Source organism: Hipposideros armiger, unplaced genomic scaffold (genome assembly GCF_001890085.2).
Source record: "Hipposideros armiger isolate ML-2016 unplaced genomic scaffold, ASM189008v1 scaffold_569, whole genome shotgun sequence".
NCBI lineage: Eukaryota > Metazoa > Chordata > Mammalia > Chiroptera > Hipposideridae > Hipposideros > Hipposideros armiger.
Genome location: NW_017731919.1, coordinates 797,257 through 812,696, shown reverse-complemented (window position 1 = coordinate 812,696; position 15,440 = coordinate 797,257). Strand labels below are relative to the sequence as shown.

General features: G+C 47.3%; 1 protein-coding gene across 1 annotated transcript in view; it reads right to left on the bottom strand.

Moving 5' to 3' along the window:
- Positions 1–306: 306 nt before the first annotated feature.
- Positions 307–15,440, bottom strand: part of ANKRD33 (ankyrin repeat domain 33) — a 32,512-nt gene continuing 17,378 nt past the window's right edge. Inside the window, 7 exon segments of the mRNA XM_019623877.1 lie at positions 307–1,019; positions 2,137–2,187; positions 2,190–2,252; positions 2,421–2,550; positions 2,795–2,867; positions 2,869–3,023; positions 3,026–3,045. Of these exon segments, the coding sequence (XP_019479422.1) occupies positions 307–1,019; positions 2,137–2,187; positions 2,190–2,252; positions 2,421–2,550; positions 2,795–2,867; positions 2,869–3,023; positions 3,026–3,045 (1,205 nt within the window).

The following is a 15,440-nucleotide window of genomic DNA, read 5'->3' as shown; positions in this document are numbered from 1 at the left end:
AGCTCTTAACCAACTGAGCCACTCGGCCGGCCCGAAGATAGTTTTATATCAGAAAATAAAGAGTTTCCTTATCCTGTTTACCACTGTATAGAATACATTGTATGGGTATACAGTAATTACACCCATAATCAATTTAGCCAGGCCCCTATTGATGGACACTGAGGTTGTTTCCACTCTTTCACTGTTGCAAACAATGCTGTATGAATAGCCTCGTATATAGGTTGGTGGGTGGACGGAAAGGCACAAGGGGCTCTACAGGGCAAAGGAGCCTATGGGAGGGGCCTGATTCCCTGATCCCAGCCTGGCCTAGTCCGTCTTCCCCTGGCTCTGTGCCCACCTGGCCTCCTCCTGCTGCCTCCTCCTCTGCATTCTGAGCTCCTGATATCGCCAGACAGGAAGGGTCAGTCCGCGATGCTCTGCAGGCCTGGGCTCTGGCTTGCAATGGTTGGTAGATGAGGGTGCCTTGGAGAGGAGGATCTTGGGGACTTGGGGACTGGTACTGTCCCTAGGCTGTAGCCACTGAGGGCACATGCTCAATGCACCCTGAGGACTCTGGTAAGGGATGAGGACGTGGAGGCCAGGGACTATCTGGGGGGGCTGCAGTACTGGGGGAGGGGGAGGAGCAGTGCCTAGCAGCTGTGGCACAGACTTGCTTTGGGTGCCCAGTGCAGGTGGGCAGTCAGGGCACAGGGTGTGGCAGGCAGTGGTGAGGAAGGGACTGGCCAGGCTGGTCGTGATGGTCACAAGGTGATCCAGGACGCCCCCCTCTTGAGGAGATTGGGCAAAGGGGAGGCTCAAGGTGGCCTGTAGTCTCTCTAGGAGAGATGGGGCAGCCTGGGGCTGGGTCACGAGCCCAGACAAGGCTGGCCACTTCGGTTGGTAATGCTGGCTGAGCTTCTCTACTTGGGGCCGCTGCAACATCTGCCGGATCCTTTGCACGGTGTTGAAGCTGTCGGTCAGCACTGCCCATTCCAGAACCTTCTTGCCCCGGACAGGATTCACTGCTGTCAGGTCAGCACCTGGGAGCAGGCACAGGGGTGATGTGGGTGGGACAGGGATTGGTGATTTGCCAAAGGGCAAATTCTTTAGCAGATTCCTTAGCATCAGGACTTATTTGGGTTAAATTCAAAACCAGAGTCCCATTCTGTTGCAGCCCTTAGTGTTACATCACAGGGACAGGACCAGCCCCAGATCCCAACCTCCCATTTGAGATTGGTGAAGAAACCTAAGTACAGAGAGGGGAAAAGACTTCAGAGAAACCTATGGGGTGTTTCCAAACCTGGAGCAGAATAGGGACCCCCTGAATCAAGGAACTGACCAGAGAAGTGGTGTGCAGGTTGCCCAAGAAAGGGGAGGCCCAAGCTGCACCCTTTGGGGCAGGTGGATGGAGGGAGGTCCTGCTGGTTCCCTCTCTTGGTCCTTCTCTTCATAACTATACCCCTCTAATCCTGGATGGGGGGAGTAGGAGTCACTCTGAGACAAAGTTGGGGGTGCAGAATTCCCTCCCTTCTCACCCCAAACCCAATCTGATGGATGAGGAAGGGAAAAGCTGGAGGCTGGGGTCCCCCGAAGTGACCAACAGAGGGCAGCCCCACCTCAGGGAATAATGAGGGCCTGTGCCTCCACAGCAGTGGACTTCACCCCACAACAACTCCACACGGCCATATGTCTCAACTACACATCACTGTGGTCCTGGACTCCTGGCTTGTCAGAGCCAGAAATCATCCCACAAAAGCCAACACCCTCATTATACTAGTGAGGCCCAGAGAGGGAAGACATCTGCCCAGGGTCACTCAGCTAGTGGCAGAGCCAAGATGAGAGTGCAAGAGTCTGCTTCCAGATACCAGCCTTTTTTATTTTAAGTTCTCCAGATGGTATAGGTTATCCTCCCAAATTTTCTTTTCTGGGACCACCATTAGCAATGTAAATAGAGCTATCAATAGCTGGATTCTGTTGATTGTGAGAAGCCCAGGCACACTCCCCTCTTCCAGGGAGTCAGGCTAGATTGATCCCCCATCTCCACCTCTCTCCTCTCTGCAACGATGACAGCTGATTTAGCGTCTGTTGGGGGAGGAACTGGAGGCCACGAATCCCGGTCCAGGCTCTATGCACCTGCCATGAGGAGGGCAGCCACGCATTCAGAGCGGTCCTGCATGGCGGCCTTCATCAGCGCTGTTAGCCCCCCAGGTCCCGGCGCTCCAGGTACAGGCGGGCGTAATAGTTGAGCAGGAGACTCACCAGAAGCACATGGCCTACAGAGCACGGAAGGCAGATCTCAGCTCCCCTTGAAAGGAGCGATGAAACCCTAAACCCACCCTCCACCCAGTCTGAGGTGGGAGAACATCATGCAGAGAGTGTGGGGCTGTGGCCCAGTATGGGGGGGAGGGGATTGGTAGAGGGCGGGGTCAGCAGCCTTGCACCTGCTTGGGCAGCCAGCATGAGGGCTGTGTCTCCTTCTTTGTCCTGCTTGTTCACATCCAGGAAAGGACAACGGCTGAGCAGGGCCACAACACTCCCGAAGCCGTGGTAGCATGCAACCATGAGACCTGTCTGGAGGAGAGGCAGCTCAGCCCATGTGCTTTCTTCCAGGAGTTCCTGGGGGCGCCTGTACCCTCTAAACATACTTCGGTCCTAGAGATGTCTCAGCCCCTGTGAAGAGCCACTCTCACCCACTCCCTTCCATCCAAGGACCCAGGCAGTGGGTGTTGACCCTGAAACTCTCTCAGGATGAGGGTGGTGTGGTGGGGACACAGACCTGCCTCAGCGGCCCTAGGAAGCACCCCGGGTAGCTCACCCTCCCATTGCTGTCCACCTGGGTGGCCTCCTCAGGGGAGACCCCATCATCCAGCATGGCTTGGAGCTGGGCAGTCATTGCAAACACAGGCCCAGTACAGGGCCCGCAGGCTGCAGCCTGGGGCAGGGGTCTCATTGCCGGGGCAGGACGGTGCCTCAGACATGTCCAGCCCCCCCCCCTGCAGTGGCAGCTCTTCCTCTTCCAGCCTGGGGGGCAAGAAGGAGAGCCCCCCTTCCTCATGCAGTTGACATCTATAATACAGAATGGAGGGAAGCAGTGTCACCCTGAATCCCAGGGAGGATTCAAAGAGCTTCTGCAAATAGCCTAATCCTTGCCCAGGAGAGAACCTTCTTCCATTGCGGTGTCGGGCTCCATCCAACTTTGAGGGAGGACAAGTGGAGGCAGGGAGTGCTAGCGGCAGTAGCCCCCAAAGGGAAGAAGCGGTTCGCTGTAATTGAGGATCCCAGTAAAATTCGAGAGGGGTGATCTTCTCTTTCCCATGGGGCCTTACCTGGGGTTTGGAGGCTCCCCTAGGAGGCAGTTATTGCTGGAGCCCACAGCATCCCCCAGACTCCTGGGGGCACATTCGCCTGGTAGCTGGAGCGCTGGAGGTGGACTACCAGGAAGTAACGCAGGTGACAGATGGCTAGACTTATGGAAAGAGCTGCTGAAAACACCCCGTCGTCGCTGAGCTGGACCAAGCCGGGTTAGTAAGGATGGGGGCCGGGAGGGCGGGTGCTCTTCTCTCCAGCAGACCAAGACCTGTCCTAAGGTCCTGTCCGGAGCGGGCGGGGCCCGAGTCACGGTGCCTCCTCTCCCTCGGAGGTGGCTCTGGGAGTTAAGACCCTCCTCTTCTCTAAACGCGCTCACCTTCCACCTTCTGGGAGCACCAGCTGCACCAGAAACAGGCCCTTCGAAGGTGGAAGGGCCATGAAGTCTCCGAACCCAGTCTAAAAAGCCTGAAGTCCCCTCCTTTTTTTTCCGGAGCGGGACTTGGTGAGGTCGTGGTGGTGCGACAGGGGGCAAGTGTGGACATCTCACTAAATGGGGGCTGGCTGTGGGGTGTGTGTGTGTATGAGTCTGTGTTGGAGGAGCGGTGTTCAGGGGGTCACCTGGACCTATTTTTTGAGGTTCTGGGGAAATTGAAACATAAAGAATTGCCTAATTGGGAGTACAGAAATTATGATATATTAAGTTTAATGGACTAGTTTTGGTGTGGTAAATGAAATATGAAATATTTAAATTGTATTAATATATAAATACATTAATTTAATTATTTAAATTAATGTATTTATAATTATGTGTTAATTTAATAATACATTTTTATTAAATAATTCTTTAATATTAGTATTAAATTTAATGGATTGGTTTTGGACCACAGATGTAGAAAATTGAGCCATTCATTACTCTGTTTTTACCACTCTCAGCATCAGACTGTACAAGATCTCTCTCTTGCTTTATTTTACTTTGTTTAATCTCTTTTATCTCTGATAATGTACATTTCCTTGAAAAAGATGGTATTGATTTGTGTACATTTTAACTAACACCTTAGAATTGTGTTACATTTTTTTCACTCAATGCTATGTTTTTGAGACTTACTCTTATTGTTTTCTGTGCAGTGTATCAGTTAGGAGTGCCTTTGGTTGTAAGTTACCCAAAGCTGATCTCAGTGGTGTGATGGCTGCCATAGGCTGGCTGCTCCACGTTAATCCAAAACTCCGTTTAGTGTTTCTTCTGAACTGCTGAGCTGGAAAGCTAAAACAACCCCTCCCAGATTCCCTTGAGCTAGGAATTTATGATTTAGGCTCTGCTCTTGTGCAAGACATAAATTTGGAACAGAGCTAAATAACATGGGACATCCGTTTTGCTGTCACAGATCACGACAGATGCAGTGGGGCTCTGGTGAGCAGCTTCCTGATGCATCAGCTTCCTGTAGTGGTAACTGTTGTTTTCCTGATCACAGACAGAGATCATGTGCCTCTCAAAGCTGGGAGTTGTTCCTGGATCTAGAGCCTGCCTCTCCATCCCTTTATGTTTAAACTTGCCAGATTTATTTCTGTTGTCTGAAGTTGAACCCTAACCAACACAAGTGACTTAAACAAGGAGAGGTTTATCTTTCACACAAAATAAAAAGTTCCAGGATAATAATAATAATTGGTGTTCATGTAACTTGATGATGTCAGGGCCTTCCCTGGGACTCTCTTGACCTTTCCTTACGGTCACAAGATGGCTGCTGTACCTCTAGCCATTACAGAAAATGCAGTGGATGCTCTCTGGAATTCTGTTCAGCACTTGGAAGACATCTACTAGGTTATGTGTTAGACACTGGTGATTAGATATACAATCCCTATCTATAACCCTCCTTTTCTTTTCTTTTTTTTTTCTTTTGAGTTTCTAATTTTATTGCAAATAACTTACAGGACTGAAAATGATTAAAATGTCACACATTTCTACATTAATAAGCACTATGCAAAAGGATCAGTTACAACAGAGTAATTTAGTAAGATTAAAAAGAGTATTTTATTTTTTTTAAGATTTTTTTTTATTGCGGAATTAGGGGAGGGGAACAGAGTTGGGGAATCGGGGAAGGGGAACAGACAAGTTGCTGTCCTTTTGTTCTTCAGTAACCCCCCTTCTCTTTAGTCACCTTTTAGTTAAGTGTGACCATGTAACAGTTTTGGCCAACCAAATACAAACAGCAGTCTGATCGGTGAAGCTCCTAGAAAAACTTTGCTGCTTTGATAAAAGATGTGGGGTGTGCCTTTTAACCTCTTTCTTTCTTCCCTCTTCTTCCTGCTGCATAGAATTTCGTAATTTGCACCCAGTACATTTTACTTATCTACCCTTCCAGTGTTGGATGCTTGGGTTGCCTCCAGCTTCCTGTCACTACTAATAATGCTGCAGTGAACATCTTTGTACATATCTAGTTGTGGACCTGCAAGAGAGTATCTCTGAGATGGCTGGGTCCTAGAGCACATACATGTTATTGACCAGGTACTGTCAGAGTGCTCTCTATTTTGCAGTGTAGCCACCAGCAGTGCATAGAAGTCTCCCTACATCCTTGTCAACACTTGAAATTATTCAGCCTTTTAATTTCTGTCAATCTGATGGCACAGAACTATAAAGTGATGTTGCCATTTTACATTAGGTTTTTATGGTTATCAACAAGGTGGGCCTCTCTCCACGTACCTGATAGCCATCCTTGTCTTCCCTCCTGCAAATCGCCTATTCATAGCCTTTGTCCAATGTTCTATTGAATTTTCCTGTCTTTTTCTTTTTTTTTTTTTTAAGATTTTATTGGGGAATTGGGGGAAGGGAACAGCATTGGGGAATCGGGGAAGGGGAACAGACAAATTGCTGTCCTTTTGTTCTTCAGTCTAGTTGTGAAAGACGTCTGTTTCACTGGCCCATGTTGGTATTATCATTGCGCTCTTCCCGGGTGAGGCAGTCGCTCGCTGGCCATTGGATGGCCGCTCATGGCAGCTGACGAAAGCGCACGCCAGCTGCCGGCTAGCCATACTGCAGCCTACGCCGTCGCTGGCAACTCACGGCAGCCCAGCTCCAGGTCGAGCTGTTGTTCACCATCTTAGCTGTAGAGGGCGCAGCATCACTGGCCCATGTGGGATCCAAACTGGGGCCCCTGCTGCTCAGAACTGGTGTCCCAAGCCAATTCCTAACCAATGAGCCACTCAGCTGGCCCGAAATCCTGAATTTTGATGTGATTAAATTCATCAAAATTTCTCCTTACACTTTGCTTTTGGGTCTTGTTTAAGAAGAATTTTCCACTCTAAGATCACAAAGATCTTCATTTCTTGTATTAACCTTGCAATTTTCTTTTTAATATTTAGTCTTTAATCCATCTAGAATTTACTTTTATATATGGTATTAGGAAGAGATCTGTTATGAGCTGAATTGTGTCCCTGTAAAATTCATATGTTAAAGCCCTAACCCCCAATGTGATTGTTTTTGGAGATAAGGCCTTTATGGAGATACTGAAAATTAAATGATGTCATACAGTGGGGCCCTAATCTAATAGGACTGCTGTCCATTTAAGAAAAGGAAAAAACACCAGAGCATGCATGCATGTGCTCCCCTCCCCACACTTCCCACCCATGTGAGCATAGTGGAAGGACCATGTAAGGACATAGTGAGAAGACAGCCATGTACAAGCCAAGATGAGTCCTCACCAGAAACCAACCTTGCTGACACCTTGACCTTGGACTTCCAGCTGGCTGAACTGTGAGAAAATAAATTTCTGTTGTTTAAGCCACCCAGTCTGTGGTATGTTGTTATGTCAGCTCAAGGAGACTAAGACAAGATGATAATTTCTCTGGACCTGTCATTCAACTTACTAATTCTCTCTTTGGTTGTATCTAATCTGCTGTTAAATCTGTCTACTTAATTATTTTCAAGTTCTATGATTTCAAACTTTGTGAAAGGAACTGACATTGTGATGTCAGGCTAAATAATAGCCCCCCAGAGATGTCCATATCCTAACCCTCCAAACCTGTGAATATGTTCCATTATGTGGCAAGAGGACTCTACAGATAAAATTTAGGATTTGTAGATTGGGAGATTATCCTGGATTATCTGGGTGAGCTGGATATTGCCGATAGTCTTTTTTCCTTTTGTATTTAGTGGGGTGTTTGTTTGTTTTTTACTGACCTATTTATTTTCCTTGTAAATTTTTGCTGGAAATTTCTTGAGGTTAAGGATGAACATATCTTCTTACAGAGAGCATGACTTTGCTTCTGCCAGGCAATTAGAGGTACTACCAGTCCTAAACCACTTTAAACTGAATTCCTGACTTGGAGAGTTTGAGATCACCCAAGATAATGTAAATTTGGGGCATAGGTCAGATCAAGGATCAGCTAGTGGTTACAGCTCAGGGATAGACCATTTTCATCAGTTTAAGCCTGAATCAGCTTTCCTTAAAGTCTCCTGGAGGTGACAGTGGGGGTAGATTTATTTCATATTCAATCTCAAACATTAAAGGCATACCCTTTGTCTTTAAAGAAATCTCCTATTAAATTCCTTATCTTGGTTTTCTAAAAGATAAAGACTGTGGAAATTGAAGCTCAAGTTTGCCCAATTCAACAAATGTCCTCAGATTAAGGCAGATTCCTTGTTCTGTTTCCCTGAGTTCCTGCCTTCCCTTAGATTGTAACCTAATAAATTCTTGCTGTCTAGCCAGCTCTTCTATGCTTTTAAAATAATTTGCATTTGTATTTCAACTAGCACTTTTACTGTTTTACTCAGAAAGATCAGCCCAGAATCCAGCTAGTCATATTATTAGAAATAGAATGTCCTCTAATCCTCATTAAATTAAAAACAATCTAAAAGGAAAATGGGTAAAAAAACATAGCAGTCAATTCATAGAAGAAATACAAATGGCCAATAAATATATGAAAAGATGCTTAACATCACAAGTAAGCAGGAAAAGGCAAATTAAAACAATAATGAAAAATTACTTTTGGCCCATCAGCTTAGCAAAAATTAAACATTAATAATATGAAGTGCTTACACTGTTGGGGGAATTAAATTAGTGAAGTATTTTTGGAAAGCATTTTGACATGTTCAAAATAACAAATTTACATACACATTAGCACAGAAATTCTGCTTTTAGAAATCTTTCCCCAAACAGTACTTGCATATGTGAGCAAAGATATACTGTATATACTTTTAAGAATTGTCTGCAATAGTAAGAAAAACCTTAGAAAAAACTTAAGTGTTCATAAATAGAGGAAGGGCTTGAACAAATATGCACATGCAGATTATGCCTCCATTAAAAAATAATTAGGGTCGGCCGAGTGTCGCGATGGTTAAGAACTGGCTTGGGACGCCAGAGGGCCCCAGTTCGGATCCCACATATGAGGGCCAGTGACACTGCCCTCCACAGCTAAGATGCTGAACAACAGCTCAACCTGGAGCTGGGCTACCCTGAGTTGCCGGCGACGGTGTAGGCTGCAGCCCCTGTGGCAGTGGGTTGCCATGGGCTACCGTGTGTAGCCAGCAGCCAGCGTGAGCGACCAGCAGCCGCGGTGAGCGGGCGTCCAAAAGCCGGCGACTGATCTGCCTCACCTGGGAAGAGTGCAATGATGGTGCCAACTTGGGCCAGTGAAGCAACGTTCTCCACAACTAGACTGAAGAACAAAATGACAGCAACTTGTCTGTTCCCCTTCCCCCAATTCCCCAGCACTGTTCCCACCCCCCCATTCCCCAATTAAAAAAAAATAATAATAGTAATTAGATTCATATGCACTGCTCTGAAAATATCTGAGATATGTTGTTAATTGAGGAGAAAAAAGCCCAATGTAATATATATATATATATATATATATATACACACACACACACACACACACATATATATTTGGTATGTGTGTGTGTGTGATTGGTTGCTGACATGTATATAAATGCATAGAAAGGACCCTGGAACAGTTCTCAACATTGGCAGCACAGTGTAATTATTTAGGGACTTTTTAAAAATAGCGATACCTGGAACCCACCCCAGAGATCCTGAGGTAATTGGTCTGGGGCACAACTTGGGCAATGAGATTTTAAAAATCTCTCCATGTGATTCTAACGTGTAGCCAAAGTTGAGGACTATTGTAAAGAATGGTGCTCATTAAAATGTTGGCGGTGTTTAACTTAAGGAAGGAGTATAGGAGCGAGGTGAAAGAGACTTTCACATTTTGCCTTTTAAACTTCTATAATGTCTGAGTCTTCCAAGATTATTACTACTTGATAACAATGGAAAAAAACAAAAGAATCAGAAAGATTTCCCCAACTGTTCCCTCTTTTTCCCCAACCCCTCCTGTACGCAGTTCATCACTCCTCAGTGCTATCTCTGTATTTCATTTACCCATTTGAACGAGACCAGAACGCCCCTGGCTCATCAGCCAGGAGCTCACCGAATGGGTCCCTGAGAGGATTGGGTGGGAGACGAGAAATAAAAGGGAAGAGAGACGAAGTGCAGAGACAGGAGGGACTCAGTCTGCTGGTGGCAAAACTGAGACCTCGTTTATTCGGCATACAAGATTCTTAAGGGGGAGCAATTTCCTCATTTTAGGGAGTGATTCCCTAAAGCTAAAACTCATGGGCTGAGGAGAAACAATTTCTCCTCAGCAACAAGCTATGTTATACACAATATAAACCAATGATATAGCTAGGCAAGGTCAAACTGAGGCAAATAGAAACTGTCTACAAGTCCACAGTAGAAAGTCCCAAGTATGTGACGCAGGTCCATGGTGATGTATGTTGAAACTGCAAGTCCATAGTCCATGAGCAACTGAGTCCCTTAGTCCATAAGCTTTTCCTATCAGCAAGCTGGAGGCTTTACTCTTTGCACTTGCATTATAATCTGGAAGCAGTTTAAGGCAGAAGCACTGTCCCACAGGTCCCCACCAAACTGCTCCAAGGCCGCTCACCCCCGGCCTGTATCTACCTGGAGACCCAAGCTTGCCAACCTAAAGCCTCAGTGTCCCTGGCTGATCCCAGCCAGCTCCCAACACCCATTCATTCGGTAATTATTCATTGAAACCTTCCTTGTGTCAGGCACATATTTTGGCTCTGTGCTTTTCACGCTGGTTATCATTAATTTTGTTCCTGGCTGTTTCCCTCACTTTGGTCATCTCTGTCTCTTGCATCTAGCACAGTTTCAGCCACTCAGGAAATGTGAGTTCCCTGACAGTCCCTCCTCTGGCCTGAGAACACCCCAGCCCCATTCGGGGAGCTATAGGAGACTTTAACCTGTGCTGAGAGGCCTCCAGGACACCTAACTAGGTAAAAGGGAATGTGACATTTTGCTTTTCAAATTCTCTGCCCCCTTACAGAGAACAGCCCTGGCCTCTGCAAGGGTCCTGTTTCTGCAAGGCCACTCTTAGCCACCATGTGGCAGCCCTGGGCAGGAATGGGAGAGGATTCCCACCAGATAGAGTTGAGGCTACAGCAGAGGGTTCTGGGGTTAGATGCAGGGCTAGGGTCTTGGCAGGACAGATAAACAGGAGGAGGGCCCCATTTATGGCCCAAAACACAAAATGCAGGGGAGTTATTTCTGTATATCAGCTTTAGCCATCCTGGCTAGTTACCCAGGTTTGTGAGGTTTCTTTTACCATCCACTTGCAGAGATGCCCCTTTCTGAGGTTCCCTGTACAGGCCTCCATCCTCAGGAGGACTGTCTGCCAGTCCCTTCCCACCCCAGCCCAGTTTCCCAGGCCGGGCCTTGACCTTCTTTGTGTGTGTCTTTGCTGACAGAGATGACTGTAGTGGTGGGGGAGTGGAGGTTGCTGGTTAATGCGTAAAACAATGGATAACATCCTGGGTGATACAGAGACACTTCAGGCAATGCCTTCTGGAGTCTCCGTGTGGTGCCTTAAGGATCAACAGTAAAGGAATTTATAAGTTATTCTTTTTTTACCTCTTAGCTGCTGGGGGTCTGCTGGGGGTTCCCCAGAATGCTCCTTTTCTTGCCACTCCAATTTTTCTTCAACCTGGCTCTCTTCACTGTCTTCCATCTGTCCATCTTCTTTCTGTCTGTCTCACTTTGCCTTCTCTCTATCTTCAACATTTGACTTTTCTCATCTCACTGTCTGGATCTTTCCATCCTTCTCTCTCTCTCTCTCTCTCTCTCTCTCTCTCTCTCTCTCTAGCCCTGATAACATACATTGTCTTGAGCATCAGCTTGATTCTCTCTCTCTTGCTCTCTGATTGTCATGCTGTATCGTATCTCCAGCCATCCTATAATCCTTTGGGCTGGGGTTTGCAGGAGTCTGGACTTGTGGAATTCAACCAGAAGAGAAGGAGGAGGTTTGGGGATAGTGTAATGGCAAATCCACAGAGAAAGAATTCAGAAAAAAAAAATTTTTTTTAAGCAAATTCTTGAGTGTGGTTTGGAGTACTGATCAGTCCTTTAGGGAACCAAATATACTGTTCTCTCATCATCTCCCTTTCTTCCAGGATCTTTTCCAGCACAAGCCCCCTTACTCACACCTTAAAGGCCTGGTGGCAGGTACAGCTGGGGCCAACAGTCAGTGGGGAATTGGCCCAACTCAGCTTAAGGACTAGACATGGATGGGACCCAGAAGGGCGGGGCGAAGAATGGAGGGGGTGGCCTCTGACCCCAGCTCTGGCCCCTTCTGGGGGTTCTGTGTGACCTGCCATAGGTCATGCCCCCGCCTCCCCAACCATGATCTACATCACAAAACCCACAGCTCATAACTCATTGCCAACCAGGGAAGTCTGGGATTGATTTAGGGCCCCCTCTGACCAGCTCACCCTCACTGGACTATGCCCCTGGGGAGGGGGTAGGGATGAGGGTCATGGGTGAAGTTCAGACAGTGGGTCCTGACCACCAGTACATCATACCTGTTGCAGATTCTGCTGCACTCTAAGCGGATTTGCATGGGGAGGGGTCCAGGCACAGGAGTTCAAGGTACTCATTGACCAGCCCGTCCTCTGGCTCAGCTTAGGGCCATGATGAGGGAACAGGTCCTTGGCCTAATAGGTGCTTCATTCAGGATTCAGGCCCAAGACATCTTAGAAAGCAAAGAGAACTTACCTACTGAGAGGGCTGTCAGGTAGGTCCTAAGTAAGCCCCTCCACCCATCACCACCAGCCTGTTACACTGAGCTGCTCAGAGCCAGGTTTCCCCAGTCTAAGAGTCCACAGTCCACTGTCCATTATATTTACATATGTCTGGTGCATTTCATGTTGTTGGTTTCCATCCATCCACCATTCCCTTCCAGAAATATCACTGAAGAATTCCCCCTACTTGGAATGTTTCAAATGTTTTTTACTATGAACTATGACCATGGTAAGTATATCTACCCAGGACACACGAAGATATATATAACTAAAAGCAAAGTTTTACAAAACTTTGTGATACCCTGTGATGTTTTATACTCTATTCTATTTTGTTGTAAGACAAAAGAAGTTTTAAAAATGATTTTTAGGGCCGGCCAAGTGGCACGTTGGTTAAGAGTTGGCTTGGGACGCCAGCTCTGAGAAGCAGGGCCCTGGTTCGGATTCCACATAAGAGCTAGTGACACTGCGCCCTCTACAGCTAAGATGGTGAACAACAGCTCGACCTGGAGCTGGGCTGCCGTGAGTTGCTGGAGACAGCGTAGGCTGCAGCCCCTGCTGCAGTGGGGCTGCTGTAAGCTACCGTGTGTGGCTGGCAGCCAGCGTGAGCTGCCGTGAGCCACTGTGAGCAGCCGTCCAGTGGCTGGCAACTGATCTGCCTCCCCCGAGAAGAGCACAATGATCACAATACCAACATGGGCCAGTGAGGCGACATCCTCCACAACTAGATTAAATAACAAAAGGACAGCAACTTGTCTGTTCCCCTTCCCTGATTCCCCAACGCTGTTCCCTCCCTCAATTGCCCAATAAAATCTTTAAAAAAAAATATTTTTACAAACAATGAAGGGGCTGGCACTTAAAAGTAAATTCTTACACTTTAACACCTTCACAAGTTGTAAAGCCCATTTTACAAACACAAAAATCCACATTATCTTCATAAAAGCCAGTGACAGTTTTTCTTTGACCCATTTTATAGATAAGGAAACAGAGACTGAGAGATTAATGAACTTACTGAGATCACCCAGCTGGTGAGTGGCAGAGATGGGGCTCCAAGCCAGGTCTGACCGGTGCTGGTGTGCGGTCTCTTATGCCCTGTAGCTTCTCTGTCCCTCTCCTCCCAACCCTCCCAATTGATATCATTGTCTTGCCATCCTCTTCCATGGGGAAGATGGAGGGACACAGCCACTGAGTAATTCTGTTCTCCATGTCATCTGTTAACACTGCACCATCTGCCAATTCTACTCAGCCTTCACCCTCTCCCCAGAGGCTGGAGTGGAGGAGGAGGCTGTTTTTCTGGAGTCTGGATCTCCAGGCCCCCTTTACCAAGGAACTCAGAATACCCACAGAAAGCTCAATTTTCTGCCCAGAACCAACAGCAGAAGACTAGAATTACACGGGCACGTAAGGGAGCAGAGGGAGATGGGAGAAAGGACTTTGTGAAGTCAAGGGAGAAAACAATAGGATGCACCCCTCCCCCACTCTCAGGGTCTTGTCTTCATGTCACCCTCCATCCCCCCCCCACACACACATACACACACACACCTCCACCTGGGTGAGGTTCAGGAGCTACAAGGAGGATGAGCGGATCCCTGGGGCAGGAGACCTGCTAGCCACCCAGGGTGAGGGCAAAGGAAGTCCATCTTACATAGAGCTGGGCAGATTTATGAGCCCTCGGGTGTGGCCGGCTGTTACTCAGACTCTGACTTTTAATTCCCCAGTCTTCTCACCCACCCCGCCTCCTCCCCCAGAAGGCCTTTGTACAGGACAATAAGGAATCTATAAATTCCGGGAGACAGAGGTGTGGGGGAGGGGAGCACCAGTCAGTCCAGGCCTCCACGAACCTGCCCTATCTCATCTCATCCATGCTAGAGCCCAGAGAAAAAGGTGGGCCAAGCCTTACCACTGTCTTTTACAGGTGAAGAAACCGAAGTGCAGAGGCAGAGGACGTCTTTAGTCCCTGCTTCATTCAGTCCATCATTCACTCATGTACTTATTCTCCCTCTCTTACTCATCCCCTGGTCATTCCCTCACTTGGGCATTCACTTAACAAACATATGTATTCTCTCAACAAACATCCATTGAGTACTAACTCTGTGCCAGGTCAAGTACAGAGGAGCCAACGAATGGTAGACCCTGGTCGTCCTGAAGGGGCACCCAGCAGTGGGCTGTGACTCAGGAGGGGCCAAAGCATAGCTCTAACCCCAGCTTTACAGGCTGACAACCTGCACTCTTTCTCTGGTCCCTTTCACCAGCAAGCCCTCTGCAGCTGATGGAGCACTTTTATGAGCATTTTTGAATTTCATCCTGGTGATGGCTCTGGGAGTTAGGTATTATGTAAGCTTCCCTCAGCAGTTTGCTAATGTGGCCCCGAGAGGGTAAGTGGTTTCCCAAGATCACCTCTCTGGTGGGTGGCAGAACACCAGGACTCAGGCCTTTGCCTCCTCATCACAGCTGCACCCTGAATGCTGTGGGGACTCAGAGCATGGGCTGTGGCCTGAACTTCCTCTTTTACCTACTCATTGCCCAAATTAGCCTTGTGTCACACACACACACACACACACACACGCATACTCACTCCTTGCTGACTCTTCTCTGGTGTTCTATTCTGTTCCATCTTCCTGCAGTAGTTACTAAATGCCCCAGGCTCACCCATATAGTCAATCACTTCACCTATCTGTCTGTTGCAAGATAATGATTAATAAATTCAGTGCTTATGATGCACATGTGTGTTTGCTGAATGATCACACATTCTTGTGTGTGTCCTGGCTAGTCTCTGCTTGTAAACTGAGGATATTAATATCTACTTTGTTGCACAAATTAAATTAGTTAAGCCATGTAAAGCACTTAGAATAATGCTTGGAACATAGTAAATGCTCAGTAAACATTGGCTGCTAAAATTATTGTTATTAAAAACCACAGGCCTACCCATATTTATGAAGCATTTGGGTGAACACAGGTGACTACAGCGGTTTGCAGCTGGCCCCACCCAGGGAGTAGAACCTTTAGAGTGACCAGATAGACTAGTGTCCAGTTGGTTCCCTAAATGCATAAAGTATGTTGAGCA